At 49.1% G+C, this 18,680-nt stretch overlaps 9 protein-coding genes across 9 annotated transcripts; 6 read left to right on the top strand and 3 right to left on the bottom strand.

The window, feature by feature from the left end:
• Positions 1-1,085: 1,085 nt before the first annotated feature.
• On the bottom strand, positions 1,086-3,025 carry BGZ61DRAFT_487703 (allantoate permease; the record flags this gene model as incomplete). Its single annotated transcript, XM_046250011.1, has 6 exons — positions 1,086-1,321; positions 1,387-1,517; positions 1,616-1,845; positions 1,898-2,627; positions 2,722-2,848; positions 2,911-3,025. 6 exons carry the CDS (start codon positions 3,023-3,025, stop codon positions 1,086-1,088), a joined length of 1,569 nt encoding a protein of 522 aa, XP_046093574.1.
• A 923-nt stretch (positions 3,026-3,948) lies between these two features.
• On the top strand, positions 3,949-4,867 carry BGZ61DRAFT_375392 (12-oxophytodienoate reductase; the record flags this gene model as incomplete). Its single annotated transcript, XM_046242403.1, has 2 exons — positions 3,949-4,614; positions 4,685-4,867. The coding sequence occupies 2 exons, from the start codon at positions 3,949-3,951 to the stop codon at positions 4,865-4,867; spliced, it is 849 nt and encodes a 282-aa protein (XP_046093573.1).
• Positions 4,868-5,173: 306 nt separating this feature from the next.
• On the top strand, positions 5,174-5,368 carry BGZ61DRAFT_315982 (uncharacterized protein; the record flags this gene model as incomplete). The annotated part of the gene is made up of 1 exon (XM_046238867.1): positions 5,174-5,368. A coding segment is annotated over one exon (195 nt), but the record flags the coding sequence as incomplete, so codon positions are not given.
• A 462-nt stretch (positions 5,369-5,830) lies between these two features.
• Positions 5,831-6,916, top strand: BGZ61DRAFT_375344 (thiol-specific monooxygenase; the record flags this gene model as incomplete). The annotated part of the gene is made up of 1 exon (XM_046242399.1): positions 5,831-6,916. The coding sequence occupies one exon, from the start codon at positions 5,831-5,833 to the stop codon at positions 6,914-6,916; it is 1,086 nt and encodes a 361-aa protein (XP_046093571.1).
• Positions 6,917-9,083: 2,167 nt separating this feature from the next.
• On the top strand, positions 9,084-9,948 carry BGZ61DRAFT_375339 (alpha carbonic anhydrase; the record flags this gene model as incomplete). The annotated part of the gene is made up of 2 exons (XM_046242398.1): positions 9,084-9,246; positions 9,302-9,948. 2 exons carry the CDS (start codon positions 9,084-9,086, stop codon positions 9,946-9,948), a joined length of 810 nt encoding a protein of 269 aa, XP_046093570.1.
• A 598-nt stretch (positions 9,949-10,546) lies between these two features.
• BGZ61DRAFT_542061 (uncharacterized protein) lies at positions 10,547-12,425 on the bottom strand (the record flags this gene model as incomplete). Its single annotated transcript, XM_046255131.1, has 3 exons — positions 10,547-10,624; positions 10,674-10,837; positions 10,889-12,425. 3 exons carry the CDS (start codon positions 12,423-12,425, stop codon positions 10,547-10,549), a joined length of 1,779 nt encoding a protein of 592 aa, XP_046093569.1.
• Positions 12,426-13,193: 768 nt separating this feature from the next.
• BGZ61DRAFT_500963 (catalase-like domain-containing protein) lies at positions 13,194-14,998 on the top strand (the record flags this gene model as incomplete). The annotated part of the gene is made up of 7 exons (XM_046251637.1): positions 13,194-13,224; positions 13,280-13,409; positions 13,473-13,710; positions 13,761-13,853; positions 13,903-14,325; positions 14,381-14,465; positions 14,520-14,998. 7 exons carry the CDS (start codon positions 13,194-13,196, stop codon positions 14,996-14,998), a joined length of 1,479 nt encoding a protein of 492 aa, XP_046093568.1.
• A 257-nt stretch (positions 14,999-15,255) lies between these two features.
• Positions 15,256-15,561, bottom strand: BGZ61DRAFT_375359 (uncharacterized protein; the record flags this gene model as incomplete). Its single annotated transcript, XM_046242400.1, has 1 exon — positions 15,256-15,561. One exon carries the CDS (start codon positions 15,559-15,561, stop codon positions 15,256-15,258), a length of 306 nt encoding a protein of 101 aa, XP_046093567.1.
• Positions 15,562-17,140: 1,579 nt separating this feature from the next.
• BGZ61DRAFT_231373 (uncharacterized protein) lies at positions 17,141-17,978 on the top strand. Its single transcript, XM_046238224.1, has 2 exons — positions 17,141-17,176; positions 17,233-17,978. The coding sequence occupies exon 2, from the start codon at positions 17,245-17,247 to the stop codon at positions 17,707-17,709; it is 465 nt and encodes a 154-aa protein (XP_046093566.1). The 5' UTR covers positions 17,141-17,176; positions 17,233-17,244; the 3' UTR covers positions 17,710-17,978.
• The last annotated feature ends 702 nt before the right edge of the window (positions 17,979-18,680 follow it).

Raw genomic sequence — 18,680 nt, 5'->3', positions numbered from 1 at the left:
ATTAATAATTTAATATAGTAATATATTAAAATTCTTTAAGCTTAGGTTTTTAAGTACTTTAATTAATATATTTATATTAAGTAAAATTAGTATTTTAAGGATACTATTTTATTTTTAAATAATATTAAGCTTAGCTACCTACTTTTATACCTTTTTAATCTCTACCTTACCTAGCTTATAGAGTAGTACTTAAAAATATAATTTAATTTTATACTTAATAATAATTATCTTATAAGTATAATAACTAAGAATATAAAGTTCTTATAAGTATAAAAAAGTACTTTATTTAATATAATAATAAAAGATAAAATTAAATAGAAACTCTACTTAATTCTCTACTACTTTATACTTCTTTTACTCTTCTTCTAAATTTAATTTACTTTTATTAATTAATTACTATATTAAAGCTACTATAGTTACTATATTCTTATAAAAGTAAATAGCACTCTAATTAATTAGTCTATATAGGCTACTTCTATTAGCTAAGGAATATTAATACTAACTTCTATAATAAGATATAATATAATTTCCTAAATATAATATATAAGTGAAAAATAAGTAAATTGCTATAATTATATAATTAAGATTAGTATATTATTTAATTTTTAGATTCTCTTTATATCCTATATTTAAGGAACTGCTAATTGCTAGCTATCTAGATTTTAATTGCTGGCTACTCTATAGCTTATAGTGTATTTTAATTTTACATTAAAAATTAATTGCCGGTTACCAAATAGCAATTAACATAGACTTAGGGTGTCGGACGTGCAGGAGGGCAATATATACACCCTTATGCTATTCGGAGCCGAGCGGTTAAGTGACAAGGTGTAGATCGGCATAGCAACCACATAGTAAATTTATTGTAGACTGCAGAATCGGAGGAAGGTAGGGTTTAGCCACAATTTGAGTTATAAATAACTCTAGGGTGCGTTACTTGAAAATCACTCCCTAGCTATTTCCAGTAAACGAGGATTTGCAAGTGTACTAAACAATCAGAGCATGTTAAATTCCACTTGCAATAAAGGTGAGCAATGGCATAGTGATGTAGATAGCTCAATAGATTACTTAAACGATTAACGCCCTCTTTAGATTGCGTTGAAGGTAAATGGATTTTGCTTATCAGTTAAGTCGCGGAAAGTGTAGTCCTGTTCGTCCAGCTGATGTCTGTTCTCCTCCAAAAACCGTCTGCGCTTGCGGTTCTCCCAAATAAAATATAACAGGCTCGAGACTGAGGTGACGGTAGTCACACACAGGGCGACAACATTAGCTCGAAGACCTTGTCGGTAGGGTGGAGTTGTGTAGAGCTGGGGTCCAATAATGCCTATCGGGTAGTTTATTGTCAGATTCACGTACGATTTTAAATAGAATGACGTGGGATATACACACAGCCAACCGAGTAGAAGATGAAAATGATAGCTTGCGTGGTTACTTTCTTAGTGTGGCCAGAGATGTTAGCTGTGGTCGTGCCGAGTCCCAGAACGAAGTTGCAGGGGATCAAGCCCAGCATGACCCAAAAACTAGAGAACAGTGTAAGCCGTGTATCAATAAATCAATATGGATATGACTTCAAACAAGGCATTATCCGGGACTGAAGCGAGGTAACAAGACCACATACCCAGCCATCAGGGCCCATTTCTGCTCAGTGTCAAATACGTAGAGCATAATGGCGCCGACCAACGATATCAAATTACTGGTAATGCATAGAATCATCCGAGTGTTGGGGACCTTGCTCGCTATGACGCAAACAATGATTAACCCGATGATCTCGATACCGCCGGTTGGGGTCTGTAGCAACGACGTCTCAAGCCTGGAGAAGCCGAAGCTACGAATGACCAGACTTTGGAACTAGATAACAGTTAGCGTAGATAAACATGCCAAAACGAGCCATGCTATTTACCAGCCCGATACCGGTGAGAATATTGCCCGCGCCAGCACCGACTGCGGCAAGCCAGACCTTGGGATCAGTGAGGGCCTCAACGGCCTGTTCTTTTTTAAAAGTCTTCGACTCGATTCCGTTCTGGTCACTCCCAAGTCTGCGCACAGCAATAGCGCGTTCCCTTTCGTTCAGGAACCAGGCCGACGCAGGGTTATTGGGAAGGAAAAAGAGCAGCAACACGCCCCAAGCGAAAGATATGGAACCGCAAATAATGAAGGGGAACTTCCACAGGGAAACCGAGCTGTTGATATGTCCGACGCCGTAGGCTAGCATCGACCCCACGATAATGGCCAACGGGCTCATGGCGTACCACGCCATCAAGCGAAGGGGTTGTTCGGCGCGATTGTAGTACATGTTAGTCATGATAAAGAAGGCCGCCAGTTGGATAGACTCTGCCGCACCAAGCAAGAAGCGCAGGGCAGCAAAGCCCCCAAAGTTGGATGTGCTGGCCATCAGGAGAGTAAAGACGCCCCAGGCAATGACTTGGGAGGCAAAGTATTTGCCGACAGGGAAGCGCTGGAGGAGCAGCAGGGAAGGATATTGCCAGAAGAGGAAACCGAAGTAGAAGATGGAGCTGGCCCAAGAATACTGATCACCCACCATGGCCAGCTCTCCCCGGAGGTTGTAGATGGCGGCATAGTTGATGGTGGTTTTGTCGAGATACTGGAGGAATCCGGTTCCCATCATCATGCTAATTTGAATCAATTGTCAGCTCGGCTACCACGTGAAAAGACTGGATTGAAGGATTCTGCTCCGAGATACACGAATGTTTGATGATTACTTACGGCAACAGGTACAGATCAATCTTTCTCAGAACATGGCGCTCTTCAGCCTCGGAAATATCCAAGTTTTTGCTCTCGAGATAATAGCGACGGGCAACATCATCCGTCGCCGTGGGTTGCGCCTTGGGATCTAACCAATCGGATTTAGATGATGCATGCTTGCAAGTCCCTGGGGAAAGTGTTTTGACTCACCTTGGTTCACCTCAAGAACAGGCGTCGCCATTGCGATAGTGTTTGCCAGATCGGCAGCCTTGTTGGTTGCAACGTCGTCTCCAACATACTTCTCAGGGTCAGTTGAGGAAGCCATGTTTCTCAACGCTTTGGCTCGAGACACCAATAAATATCGGAACCAAAGATGCGGCTGACCCGAAAACACGGCGATGATAGTAGAGGATTTACAGCACGGCTAAAGCTCTCATATTTAAACCCATCTTCAAAGCTCTTCTCTATACAGGCATGAATGCGAAGTCGCTGAAGTCCAAGTCTCGACCGAGTTCTTAGTGCCCCGTATTCCCCGAGTGGGATTCCTTTCTCCCACCCCGTTCTCGCACCATCCCGGAGATAATTGAACAAATGTGCAATACTGTGCTCTTGGTCTACTTGTTTTAATGGTGCCAACCTATCGACAAAGGCTGCGTCTGCGCTAGAGCATCATTCGTTGCATTCCGTGCGATGGCGTGATTCCAATGCAGACAAATTGTTATATGATCAGTCCGGTTCATTAGTCATGATTCTATAACAAGTGGCCATACCCAGACGAATTATTATATGATCAACCCGGCTCATCAGTCATGATTCTATAGCAAGTACTACATAGTAGCAATTCGATCCTACGATTGCGACATGAGGCCCGCATCCTTAATTGATTTTGTCGGTATTCATTCCGCATTTCAGAAGCGAGGATCGAACCACCAGCAGATTTGTAGACACCGATGAGGGGAATCTGGATTAGCAGTGGCATTATTGTCCCCTGTCTCCGTCTCGCGATGTAAATTGCACCATGCCTCTCGACGATGGTCTCATCACACATCTCCATTGCAAGTCGTCTGTCCACTGAGCAGCATCAAGGCCTAGAGACATTTAATCGCTTTGGCTTAGCCATGCTCGAAAACAGGACATAATGAAACAACTACAAATAGTCAGGCAATAGGCACCTTGGTTGTGGCAGCTGGAGGACAGGTTTATGAACAGCTCACTCAAGGTAGCGCAATCAATCATCTATTCTTTACCATGACCGCGGAAGACATTGTCGAGCTCGTGGCCAAGGCGAATTCCCGTGGCCCGACCAGTGGCTTCACGGATATCGCCGACGACGCCCATGAGTTCCCGCCAGGTTTTGATACCACTTCAGCGACTATCTTCAAGCCGCTCAAGGTAGGAGATATAACCCTCCAGCATCGCGTAATCCACGCTGCTTTAGGCCGAGCCCGGAGCGCCAATGACACCGAGAGCCCCCTGGCGGCCAAGTACTTTGCACAACGGACGACCCCCGGCGCCTTGATGATATCTCAAGCCACGGGTATCTCTCCCGAGTCAGCAGCATGGCCGTGGGCAGCGGTGCTACGCAACGAGGAACAGCTGGAGGCGCTTATCAAGATCATCCAGGCTGTGCACGCCAAAGGTGGCTTTTGGTTCCAGCAGCTGTTCCATGTGGGACGCTGCACGTCGCCTGCGCTTGTCAAGCGTGCCAGACAACGCGCTGGATTGCCTGAGCCGCCTCCGTACGGCTACCTGCCGGTCTCTGCCTCAGCTGTCGCCGAATCCGGCATCAACACGCATTCAGGGGAGCCCTTTGGCGTGCCGCATGCTTTGACGGTGGACGAACTTCGCGCCCTACGTGACGATTACAAGAGGACGGCCCAGATAGCCTTCGAAGCTGGCGCCGACGGAATCGAGGTAAGCCTCCTTCTTGCTAAGGGTGAATAGATCGTGGAGTTTAATCTGTCTCTTGTGGTTCCGCATTTAGATTCTTTCCGGAAATGGCTTCCTACTCGATCAATTCCTGCACGACAACATCAACCAGCGTACTGATGAGTATGGCGGCAGTGTCGAGAACCGCAGTCGCTTCCCGTTGGAGGTTATTGATGCTGTTGCCGAGGTTACGGGCTATCAGCGTATCGGTGTTCGATTGAGCCCGTTCTCCAAGTAATTATGGCCCCTCATCGTCTGCAATCTCCTTGCATTCGCTCGAGTTCTAATCTAGTTGATTAGCTTCCACGAGACCGACGGGTCCCAGCCTGTCGAACAGGCTCTTCACATCAGTCGTGAACTCGCCCGGCGCGGCGTAGCCTACCTTCATATCGGCGAGGCACGCGTCTCACGAAACCTGGGCATCGAAGAGAACCTTGCGCGATTGATTGCCAAGGGTATTCCTCCAGAATCCCTCACGCTCGAACCGTTCCGCAGGTTGCTCGACGAGACACCGCCTTCTACCCCGGGTCACACACCGACTGCTCTCATAGGAGCTGGAGGCTACACTGCCGTCAGCGGAGTTCTCACCGTCGAGGAGGGGAAAGCAGATGCCGTGGCGTACGGTCGCCGCTTCATCTCCAACCCAGACTTGGTCCAGCGTCTGCGCCTCAGACAGCCCCTGACTCCTTACGACCGCGACACCTTCTACAGCCACGGCGCCAAGGGCTATACTTCCTATCGCAACCATAAGCCGGACTCGCAAGATTCGATAGCTGCGACCCCGGAGACGACTCTACTGGACGACGAGGGCGCTCCTCCCAATTCCTATGCGTCCACGAATGGCACCAACCGCACTGATGGAACCAACAGCACTGATAGAACCAACGGCAAGGCCAAGATCCCACGCGTTGCTATTATCGGTGCCGGTGTTAGTGGCATCTTGACCGCATCGGCCTTCCAGCGTCTTGGTGGCTTCCACTTACAAATCTATGAGAGGCGTCCAGGACCAGGCGGTGTCTGGGTCTATGACAAAAAGTCAACGTCCGTCCCCCAGTTTCCCGGAGAAGAGCCTCTGGTCGTCGATGCGCCAGTTCCACGTCCACATGTCACGTTGCCTGCCACGTTGCCCCGATTGCAGCAACAGCGCTTCACTTCGTCGCCAATATATAAGACTTTGGAGGCCAACATCCCCTACAATGTCATGTCTCAGTACACCTCCATCAAGCTCCCGCCACCCGAGCATGGCATCCACCCGTTCCTGACAGGTGAAGACATATCAACCGCTATTCGCCAGACGGCAACCGACTACAGTCATCTGATCCAATGCAGTACGACCGTCGAAGACGTGGAAAAGCGAAGCGCCGGAGGTCTCAAACTCCTTCTGCGACGAGAGAATCCCGACGGAACCGACACTTGGTACGAGGAGATCTATGATCACCTCGTCGTAGCCACCGGACACAACTCCGTGCCCAGAGTGCCCAACATCCCAGGGCTGACTACATGGAAAGGTAGCCTGCAGCATGCAACTACGTGGCGGTCTGGAGAGGACTACAGCGGTCAGCGTATCCTAGTCGTAGGTTCAAGCGAGAGTGCCATCGATATTGTACTACAGTCTCTGCCTCACGTCAAGGGCCACATTTACGTTTCGCAAAGGTCACCCCACCCACGGTATCCCACTGTTTTCAATCGACCTGGAGTCAAGATTGTTTCGACCATCGATCGTTTCACCGAGGATGAGATACACTTAAGTGATGGAACGGTAGTTCGCGACATTGATACCGTGGTCTTTGCTACGGGCTACTTCTATACCTACCCATTTCTTTCCAAAGTCCGGCCACTACAACCACAAGGGGGTCTTCGAGTCCCTGGCCTCTATCAGCACATTTTCGACATTTACAATCCGGACACCATCGCCTTTGTGGGAGTAGCGAACTTGTCGCTAACATGGCTGACCTGGGAAAAGTCGGCATTCCTTTTAGCTCTCTTCTGGGCAGGTAAGATCCGCTTGCCACCTCGAGAGGTTCAGGAAGCTTGGGAGGCATCACGCCTTGAGGACAAGGGGTCACGACTGTTCCACCTCCTGGAACTTCCCCATGAGCGTGTCATTTATTTTGATGAGTTGAATGAGTTGGCAGCCGATTACCTGCATCAGGAAGATGCGGATGACGAGCTCCTCCGCAGCTTTCCCGCTGATTGGATTGTAAATCTGCTTTCTTCGCGCTGGTGGAAGTTGAAGAAGTATGGTATATCGGAGGAAGGTCAAGATGGATTGATAGAACAGTTATAGAGTATTGCTATTGTTGATACTATTGTTGGTGTTTTTCTTTTCTTTTACTGTTGAGCTTCTAGTCTCCCCTCTGGGTATGTGTACTAAGGCACCCTAACCTCTTGATATTTAAGAACAGACTAGCCACAGCTGTCGCTCCGTGGTACTAATATCCACTCGTCCCATTCGTTGTCATGACCAGGTGCCTCATTCATGGATACGTCGGGAGCAATATTCTACGAGCATCTTTGCTTGGCAAAGACCAGCTGAAGCTGGTCATCTTGTGATCATGAGCAAGCTCCACGAACTTTTGATGGTTGGATTACTTGCATCTCTCATCTCCACGCTCATTTGGATGGAGCTCTGTAGAGGTAGGGCAGTAACCTTTTCGGCCATCACGACCAGGTTTAACATCGCCGACGTATCATGCCATGGTCAATGGAGTTCATCGCAATTTGTCTCGGCGACCTTTCATCCCAGAAATCGATATGGCTTCTAGTGACCCTTATAGCCATCTGCACAGCCTTGACAGCTGCTCTGGCTCTTGCTAGCGCTGCCGTGACGATCCCTCGGAGCTGGTTGTGGGAGGCTGGGGACACGAAATTGTGGTTCAACTCCAATGAAGACCAGATGTGGCCGCTGAACATCAACGAGCCGCATATCTTGGGCCAGGACTGAACCGTTGTCGGGGATCTGCAGTGTCCTTCATCCCACTGGCATATTCTCATTGCCTTTACGCGTACACTTCTGTGGAAAGTCGAAAAGCCCTTCGGACATAATCGTAACCTCGGCGTTCCCGGGAATAGCTCCGATGTCGTCATCAAAGTACACATCCCTTCTTCTCCTGTCACTGGACGCAATGCACTCAAAAGTTGCTCGATGCTGTCATAAGCTAAGCAACGAGGGGGCTTGTTCGCGATGTGCCCAACGCATATAGAGTTTGCACAGCCTGTCTAATGCCTCACCGACTGTCTGTGTTTTTATGCAAGGCATCAAAACACAGAAGTGGCTTGTCAACCGGAAATGTGCAACGGTCGAGATGGAGGCGGCAGTGGGTAAGGCGGTATTAACTAGCTGGATAATTATTAAGCAAGAAATAGGCAAATGACGTCTCAGCAGGTTTAAACCAGGATCAAAAGCCACACCGCTCGCGTAGGGGAAAGATCTCCTGGCGGCAGTTGGTGGCTTAGAATGTCCTAGTACCATCTTGCTAGGTTTCCTATTTCTTGGAAACCTTGGATATCAGCCAACTAAAATAATAGGCATCGGAAGATAGGCTGGTTGGGATTCGAGTGGTTACTCGTAATAGTCATAATTAGGTCGTAATCTCAATTGGAACCATCCCCGTACTTCATATTCCAGAGAGAAATTATGGTACAATAGTGCTGTCGCGACTATGGCACACCCAGATAAGCGGTGGGTGAGCGGTAATTCTTCGTCAAGGATGCCGAATTAAGCTTACTTGGCAAGTGAACTAACTTATTCCACCGGGTGGCAATCTTAGGTTTGAGACCACACTGCCACGGATGGTTTGTGGCTTTGCAGACTGCGAGAAGGCCATTTACCTGCCGAAAACGGCATAGACATTGAATACAAGCGCGAGGCGGTGCGTGATTTAAAATTGGAGGAACGTTACTAGTCAACTACAACGGGCAAAAAAGTGGTTACGAACTAAGTAAGTCGATCCCCCTCAGAGCGTATAAAGCCATTGCCAAGACCGACATTTGGCATTGATAAACCTCGACCTATAAGCACTGCCTCCTAGAGTGGCGGAGGGAGCCCGGAACGCTGGGCAGTATGGGCTAGGCTTTGAGCTAGCCGCATGGCCTGGTTCTTGATTCGTGAAAAACGAAATTACACACGCCGATCAGATGGCAATTCATTAACTATAGCGGCAAATGCCAACGCTAAGGGTAGCTGGGGCCTGGGCAAAGTCTGGGGAAAAGGGCTCTTGATGAATGCCGGAAGACTGGTTCGCAGGCGCAATGTGAGAGAGGTGCTCCAGCCTGAAGCGTGACGTGTTGCAAGCATGCGCCCCTTTAACTAGATCTAAAAGATGAGTTCATTTGAAAGGTTAATTGCCGTGGGGAAACTTCACATATAACTTGCAGATCTGGACAAACCTCAGTCTTTTAATCACTGCTCATCAACCAACATCTCTACACTCCTGCACGTAGCACAGCTCACAATGAAGATCAGCCTTTCGGTCACTTTTGCCACTCTCGCTGCTGGTGTCTCCGCTTGTGCTAGACATGACGCAGCGTCACTGGCCATCAGGAAGCGCCAGGAAGTGCATCCCAAGGCCGAATGGGCTTACGAAGCGTCTTTCAATTGGGGACGTCTCGATCCTGGTGTGTGTCCTCGCTTCTCAATATCCCAGTTCACCATTGCTAATAATTCTTCAAGAGTACTCCCTGTGTCAGACTGGAACCCAGCAGTCACCTATCCCTCTCAGCCTGAGTAATGGGCTGGCACTCAATCACCAAATCGAATTTAGCTATCCCAACGAAGTGAACGGCACCTTCTTCAACTGGGGCTACGGGCCAGCCTTTACTCTTGCCCACGAGGAGAATGTCTGGACTACCAATCCCTCCATCACCTACGACAATCAGACAGTGTACCTAGCTGGATGGCACATCCACTCTCCGGCTGACCATTCAGTTGGCGGTGACCGTTCCAAGGCCGAGATGCATTTTGTCCACGTCGACGCCGAAGGCCATGAAAAGGCTGTACTTGCCTTTCGCCTGGATCCCGGCAACAGGGACAACGCCTTCTTCAGCCAACTGCCTCCCTCAATTGGATTCAACGAGACGGAGAAGACCGAAGAGACGACACTGAACCACAATCTCGCCTTGGAGAGTGTTCTGCATTTCAACGAGTTTTGGACATATCAGGGCAGTTTGACAAGCCCGCCGTGTAGTGAGGGTATTCGCTGGTTTGTCGCTCGACAGATCTTGTTCACCGGAGTTCAGCAGATGAGAGACATCTTGGGGGCTAGCACATACAGCGCTCGAGCTGAGCAGGAGGTTTGGCTGCATCGGATTAATGAGTAGACGAGGAGCCAGACTGGCAGATGCACACATGCTCGGGGGTAAGGACAACATCGGAGAAGTGGGTGGTATTCTGTATATAGCTCGTTGGGAGCGACTGAGAGTTCTGCCCTGGAGGCTGGTAGTTACTTTCTTTATCAAGGGGCGGTCCGGACAATAGACGTTGTATTTCTAACGAAAACCGTTGTACATTAAAGAGTAGATATTCAACGGTCTAGGGCAAGTAAAGGTCTAATCTCTTCTCCATCTCCGCTTCCCTGGCTAATGCTTGCTGCTGCTGCCATTATCTAATTGCGTTTATGTCGAAAGGAAGAAAGTTGAGTAAAAAGCCAAAGTGTAAAGAAATGCGTAACCAAAACGGAACCTAAATCTAAATCTAGTTAATTGAGCCTGGGGAACGGCGAAGTGAATAGCAAGGACGTGTTCATTGCATCAAGGAATCGGGGAGGTCTAAAATATACGGTGTGTAACATGCGTTGAGAAAACCAGTTTTATTTAGTCTATCAAAGGAAGTCTATAGCATCTAATACTCTACCACTTTCAAACTTGCACACTTGTGCTTCTCACAAACTGTGCTGAGAAAAACAGTCTGACTGTCGACTTAGAGACGGCTAGAGAAGTAAGGGATATTCTTAGACTCATAGATATCCTTGTGGTCAGCTTTGATGATATCGGCACCCTGTGATTGCGTTAGTTGGGCCCTCTGAATCGAGCTATTAGGTACTAACCTTCTCGCCAATCATGTAGACAGAGTTCTGGATACGGCAGTCTGGGATGACCGGGATGACGGAAGCATCGGCAATACGGAGATTCTTAACGCCGTGGACACGGAGCCGAGAGTCAACAACACCCTGCTGGATGCTCTTGGAGAGACGGGCAGTACCACAAGGATCTGTGAAACTTGTTAGTGAATGACCCCATTCTCTTAAAGACGTGCACTTACGGAAACCAGTCTGGCTACGGTCAAGGACAGCCCTCTTCATTTCGTCATCGGAATCGAGAGGCATCTTCCAGGGGTACTCCGCAACAACGATGTCCTTGAAGCCAGCGCCCGTGGTTAGAAGATCATAGGTCCAGCGTACACCCTCACGCATTGCAAGGATATCCAGATCGTTGCCAAAGAAGTTGAGGTTGATGTTGGGCTGGACATGCGGATCAGCGCTGTTCAGGGTGACCTGGCCTTCAGAGAGGGGTCGTAGCAGGTCAACAATGACAGTTATGTAATTGCCACTTTCGGGAACTGGGTAATGCCACTGGAATGCAGAGCTGAACAGGCCGACGAAGTCAAGCTCGAAGTGAGGTTGACCAGCCGGACCGAAGGGATCAAGGCCACCGTTAGCGGCCTTGGCCTCACGGTATGCCTCGTACTTCTCCAAACGCTGGTCAATGCGAGGGAATCCAACAAGCTCAAGGAGGCCAGAGCTAATAGGACCGGTCTTGTCACGCTTGTATTGAGCAACAGCAGCCTGGTTGGCAGGGCCATTGCGAAGAATATAGTCATCAAGACCGTAGCCATCCTTAATCTGAAGGACGAAGGGAACAATGGGATGGTCCAAAAGGTGTTGGCCAACATGAGGAGAGTTGACCTTGACCTCGATACCATTCCTGGAAAGCTCAGCAGCAGGACCAACACCAGAGAGCATCAGCAACTTAGGGGTCTCAAAGACACCCTGAGATAGAATAACCTCGCGGCTGGCATAGATACTGAGTTCAGACTTAGTGGCAGGGTTGACGACAGTGACACCAAGGCAGGTGTTGGTGTCGGGGTCGATGATCAGCTGCTTGGACTCGACACCATAGAGGATGCTGACGTTGGGCTTGTTCTTCAGGTACAGGAAGCTGCCCTGGCGCTGACCGTCGTAAATCGTATCGACACAGTGGGTGAGGCCCCTCATTTCACCCTCGTAGATGTCCTCAGTCAACGCCTCACCCTTAGATACCCACGCCTGGGTGAGGGCATCGCGGAAGGGCTTCATCTCGGGCACCAAATCCGCGTGTTCAATCTGGATGGGACCGCCAGTGCCGATTTTCTTCAGATCCGTAGGATATAGCTTCTTGTCGTCATGGTAGGTAGCACACTTTCGAAGGTACTCAACGCAACCATTCCAATTCCAGTCAGAACCGCCAAATTCTTCCCAGTCGTCAAATGTTGGCTTAGAGCCAGGAATCCAGGTAAAGTAATTGGCACAAGAAGACCCGCCGAGAGCCTTGCCTCGTGTATTGGGCTTCTCGATGCGCTCATAGTCGTCACGCTTAATCATGGTCGACTTGTAAGCCCAATCGTGCTTGCTACCGCGAAGGCCGAATGCTTGGGAGGGCGTGGTGATGGCAGAGACCTGGTCAGGGTTGGGAATACCAGCCTCCACGATGAGAACACTGACGTTCCGGTTCTCAGCGAGACGTCCGGCAACCGCATTACCAGCAGTCCCGCCACCAACGACGATGAAGTCGTACTGATTTCCATTCGCAACAAATGCCATTGTTTTTAATATTTGGAGAGTTGAAAAAGTTGAAAGAGTATTGAGAAGGGAGGAAGAGTTGTTCAAGGTTGATAAACGATTGATTCTGAAAACGAACATATCATGAGCAAACTCGACAAGATATTTATTCGTCGCCATTAGTTCTTCTAACATACATTTTCGTGTCGATTTCATTGCTCCGTTCGCGATCTCAACCGTTGGATAGCCTCACCGAGCTAACTCCGAGAGTTTATTACGGCGCAAAATCATTCTTAGCAATATCGTGGATTGGCCTTCGGCAATTCGGCATCTTCAACCCTTAGCATCGTGAACGGCCCAGAATTCTTCCCAAACTGGTGGGGCAGACCGTCGGCGGTTCGGCGTCAAAACATTTTCGGTGCCGCCTACGTCATCTCAGAAAAGTAACTAACTAAGGCGCATCGCCAACCTGACTCGCCATGCTCCGCTTTAGGCACAGGGCGCGATTACAGTGTTTCTAGGTACTGTATTACATGGCTGAGGGGCTTCCGAATCATCCGTTGTCGCCGAATTGTGTGAAGCCGGGTTAACCGTCGGGACTAATTCGGTATTCAATCATTATCATTTCATAGCAGCTGAATATATTACTCTCCGTCTATGAGGCGGGACAAATTTATTGTAAATATGGGTATATAAGTATAATACGTAATGCCACAAGCTTCAGATTTGTTTTTCACACGTTCAGTACAGCTAATTGATGCCCCACACTTTACAACATCCATCCTAATTACCTCTAGCAAGAAAGAAACCATGTCAAAACCTACTTACACTCTGGCTGAAGGTGCGTTTCGTGTAATCAATCTGGTTCTAGCGTTCTTTTCTGATATGACATAAAGGCCAGCCCATTCGGGATCCTTCTGTCAGTACGACATTGCCTATTTTTGGTGCTGGTGGGATCACCACGCTAGGAGATACGCTGCTCCTCGAGACGCTCGCGCATTTCAACAGGGAACGCATCCCAGAGAGGCATGTGAAATCCTTGAGGTGTAGCTATTAACTGGAATTCTAGTTACCTAACCTTTTTCATAGAGTTGTACATGCGAAGGCAGTCGGAGCTTGGGGTGAATTCGAAGTCACCAACAAGGATATAGCCAACTTGACCTGTGCCAAGTTCTTGGACACTGTTGGAAAGAAAACGACAATCCTCTTTCGTCTCAGTACCACTGGTGGTGAGAGAGGTAGTGCTGACACCGTTCGCGATGTCAGAGGCTTTTCCGTCAAGTTCTTCACAGAAGAAGGCAACCACGACATTGTAGGCAACCACATTGTATGTATTTGTCTCGGCTTCCTCTCTACCTTGAGTTCTAACATTCACAGCCTGTGTTTTTCGTCCGTGACCCGATGCGCTTCCCTTCTTTGAATCGAAGCCATAAGAGGCATCCGGCCACTAATAGGCCAGATTGGACTATGGTGAGTTTTTTACTATCCCCTAATCTGTCCCACAGGATCTAATCCTCAGTTCTGGGATTTTCATGTGAACCAACCGGAAAGTGTACACGCCTTGATGCACCTCTTTGGCACCCGCGGTCTGCCTGATTCTATCCGTCGAGTTACGGGCTTCGGGGTCCATACCTTTAAACTGGTAGACAACAATGGCAATTTCCAGTATTGCAAGTTCCATTTTCGCCCTGAGGAGCACCCAACTCACTTTGCTTCTTCTGCGGAAGCCGAAAAGGTCGCCGGGGCTAATGCCGACTACCACCATGAGGACCTTTGGGATGCCATTGTGCGGGGCAAATACCCAGCTTGGAAGCTGTACGTCCAGGTGATGAGACCCGAACAGGCTGAGACCTTTGGTCGGGCTCTATTTGATATTACCAAAGTGTGGTCTCATAAGGACTTTCCCTTGATTGAGGTCGGCAAGATGACACTGAACAAGAACGTAAGGAAGTATTCTCGTCTAAAAATATGGATCACTGCTGACATATGAAAACCAGCCCAACAACTACTTTGCTGAAATCGAGCAAGCTGCGTTTTCCCCATCCAACATGGTCCCCGGAATAGCCATGACTCCAGATCCAAGCAAGTCTTGTTTCCCAAATGTTCAAATCCCAACTGTTTACTAACCACCTGCAGTGTTGCAAGCCCGTATGTTTGCCTACCCTGATGCCCAAAGGTATCGCCTCGGAGTAAACTACTCTCAGCTGCCTCCTAATCGACCCATTGCGCCTGTCTATGCCCCTTATGAGCGTGATGGAATCACAGTCACTACGAACTATGGTAGTGACCCGAACTACGTTCGCAGCACGCTAAGCCCTGGTGTGTCCACTAAATCCATTACTCAAATCCGACACCTCGAGCGGGTTGCATCTACTGCTACACTAGGCTTGAACGAGATTCCTGTGGACGAGGAGGACTTTGTGCAACCCCGTGAACTATGGACAAGGGTGTTTGACGAGAGGGAGAAGTCTAGCTGGATTGAAGCTATCTCCGGTACCCTACTAGACGTGCCCACTCCGTTAAGGGAGTCTGTGATAGCCATGTTCAGCAAAGTAGACCCTATTATTGGGCGACTGATGCTGGTGAAGATTAAGGAGGGGCTTTCTCATCTGTAAATGTTATTCCATAAACTTTTAGTTGAGAAAGAATTTGCTAGGCTTGCTACAATTATGCCACTCGTTATGACCACTGTTACCATTGCGAGTACTCGATGCTGCAGCCACCCTTCTCACGAGATACAGAAGGTCCCATACTTTGAAGTTCCACGGACAGACTAGCTAAACTCGCTCGCAACTGCCTCCACTAGCACCCTAATATTGTCAACTCACACGCAACTCGTTCATGTTAAACTTGAAGAAAAGGGAGTTCAGGGTCACTTGCGCGTCCGCTCCGACGGATGCACCGGGTGATACCAAATGAAACTGTTCAAGGGCAACATTGACGGCGTGTCAACCAACTCCCGTTTCAGGATCCCACACGTTGTAGACACCCTCCGTGTCAACCGGCGCGCCTCGAGATACCTTCCTGGTTCCGCAAAAATATTCGTTAGCAGGGTGTTCGTATCGAAGATTGCCACCGTGGAACCCGACCACCGCTTCTGCACGAGGAGCTGGAACGGTAAGCCGTAGTCAAAAATAGTGTTGAAACTGCTCTTGTACCGTCGCATCTCATTCTCCATCTGTAACGGGTCGCTCGCCGCCTAAGCCAGGCTTATGAAGCTCGCCTTATATAGCCGTGCCGGCTCGTGGGCGGCCAGGTTAAAGAGTACAAAGTGCCGCCCCTCCCGTCGCGTAGATACATTCTAACGCCGTCTAGACGCCCTCGGCAAGATCCGTTAGCGTTGTGCCAGCGGTATTGCCATCCGTCAACATGCCATACTCCCCCAAGTCGTTAGTCCCAACCCATATGGTGAAACTAAACCGAGCCGATTATCCGCGTTTCGCGCTCATAACCGCCGGATTGGATGTTGCGATCTTAAGGCCTTCTCTTTAACGTATGTAGAAGAAAGTCGGCGCGGGGCGGTTGACCTTGTACGCTATCTGAGAATAGCTCGGTCCCATCTTGCCCGATACGTGCCTCTCTCTTCCACGTCTCTCCACACTTCCCCGCATCGAGCTCGATTTCGGAATAGAATGAATGAATGTGGCTCTGAGACTGAGTTTCCAGAACTTCAGACATCCAACAGGTAGGCGGCCCCAGTTTTCATAAGAAGAAGTGGCACTCTCCCATTCCCCGCTAAGATCCTGTGGATTCGGCGTGTTACAAGAAATCGAAGCCGACCCGTCGATATTTTGGACCTCTTTAGTGTCTTGCATATCGCTGCCCCGCCATCTGATGACCTATATTAATATGGCAAGGTACCTCGTACATGGAAAACACGATTATTTCGTAATGAAATCATGTATCAGGTCATTTGTAGCTAGGTATCCCATTCGCAACCAGATATCTCTCACCCTATAGCGAGGCACGAAAATTCGGGTGCAATGGGCGATTCTAGCCCGCACTGATAGGTGATAATTATCCGTGTTGGGATTTCTCATCTAGATTGGAGATCTTGGCTAAACCAACGCGTTGAGCCACAAGGGGCAGAGCGAGAGCGTCCTCAAGTCTCACCAGAAAAAGGAGACGGTGTCCTTTTGTTCCACCCTCCACTCCCGCTCCGCCAGTGCTTCCAGGCATGCCCCAAGCATAACGCGCTAGCCTTTAGGTACACGCCTCACTCCAACGTCGAGAGGTCTAGAGCCTGAGATGGGGTGATACCAGGATATATGGAGACCAGCATGAGGCCCCTGTACACCGGGCCTCTTTGGACCCCTCCGTGAGCTTGTCTAGACCGCAGGTTGTATCCCGAATGCTTATCCCCGGGAAGATTGGCAAAATGTCCCGGCCTGGTCCAAGATAGAGAACGAAAGGCAGCAATCTGGCCTCGAGTCTATAAATGAGATTCGATACTGATCTGTACTTGAGAGGCTTTATCGGGAGTTTCTAACCACATTCAAATTTTCCCTGGCTTTATTAGGTGGGCCCATGCAGTTCGCTTTCGCTTTCGGGGCTTCGAAGTGCCTGTCAAGGCCGATAATGCATTGGCATCTACCCGGGACAGGCAAAGCGCATAGCGGGAGACTCGGGATGACTCAACTTCCAACCTCATGCTGCTGACAAATTGAATCTGGGTTGAGAGGACCAGTATAATAAAGATATACGCCGATGCTGAGCTGTGAAGCCGTTTCCATGTCTCCTTATCCGGCTTCGTCGCCAGAAAACAACGACTCACAAACGCTCCACACCCAAAGGTTGATGCAACCTATCTGAACTAGAAAACCATCACTGACAACATCTTATAACTTAGATTCCCATCATCATGTCTATTGAAGACCTAGAAGGCAGGCACGTCCTTGTTTCAATGACAGAAACCATTCAGGCGCCAGCAAATGAGATCTGGCCTTTCCTATCCGCCATCGGGGCGGAGAGGATTCTGATTCCCGGCTGCACTCGCTCTTCCTTGTTGGAAGGATTCGGGGAGGGTGCTCTGCGACGAATCTATTTTGGTGACACTGCATTCGACGAACGGATCCTGGAATTGAACCCAAAGACGTACAAGATGAAATACGAAGTTTGCGAGCCGAACTCGAGTCCAGCGGAAGGTACCCTGGCAGCTGTTCAGCTTCACCCCTCGGGTCCCAATGAGACTACCATCACATGGGTCGTGGGAGCCAAGGTTGTACCCGCTGAGCATGCGGAGAGCCTCCAGGCCCAGTCTGCCGTGTTCGAGAAGGGACAAATTGCGGCTTTACGAAAGTTGACTCAAATAACGCCATCAACTTGAGACTGGGACTTGGGTGGCGAGGGAGGTTCAAACTGCCTTGGGCAAGTTTGACTTTGCTCGATTAAATCTGTCGACCATCTCATTTTACAAGTGGACGATGCTTTTCGTAGCTGTGGGATCGATGACATTCGCTGGTCAGAAGAGAAGCCCTTGATGTATCGCTTGTGTTTGATGAAAGTCGTCAGTTAGCCGTCGCTACAGCAATGGTTAGACCTTCCATCATGATGACCAGGTGTTTCTCCATATGATGAACATGATAGTGATAATGCTGTATTCATCGGTGCATTCTAATTCGCCTGTGGTCATCGACGGGAACGATCGGCACTGGGTCCACAAGGAAATGTATGCCCGCGATTGCAAATCTTTCCTCCATGATGACCGGCTATCTAATCGGCTTCAACAGCTCTATCCTCAACGGCATTCGGGCTGTTCCGCACTGAGTGGAAGCTGAGTCAATACCCACCGGCTCAGGCGTGCTCAAGCCCCAGATGGTAGTTTACATAGGATTTCAGACTTCAACAACCGTATCGGGTCTTGCCTCGGCTTGTTGGTTACTATGCAAGCCATTAGTCCCATTTTCAGCCTCCCCTTCACCCCGTTTCCGTCGGATCCGCCATTTGCCTTCTGGGAGCGAGCCTTCAAAGCGGTGCTCCCGATGTTGCTATTGTTGTTGCTGGCCGCTTTTGTTGGGTTTGGAGGTGGTCTGGTTGGCGATGCCTCGGGCCCTCTGATCGCCGAGCTCGCATATCCCACTCACCGGCTAACTCCGTAGTCTCGAAATCGATTCGTAAAACGGAGGTTCTAGTCGTCTTCTAGAACGTCTACTGCATCTGCATTGCATGGCAGCTGGAAAGGCTCGGATGTGGCAACGGAATTTTCTTTGGATCACACAACCGTAAGACTTCAGATGTAGTCAACGGCCAAGAGTCACAGTTCATTCAAGAGATAACAGTTTCGATTCGCCTCTTCAT

The sequence above is a fragment of the Ilyonectria robusta genome (assembly GCF_021365365.1).
Source record: "Ilyonectria robusta strain PMI_751 chromosome Unknown BGZ61scaffold_88, whole genome shotgun sequence".
NCBI lineage: Eukaryota > Fungi > Ascomycota > Sordariomycetes > Hypocreales > Nectriaceae > Ilyonectria > Ilyonectria robusta.
Note: the sequence above shows the minus strand (reverse complement) of the source record. Positions and strands in the feature narration are given on the sequence as shown.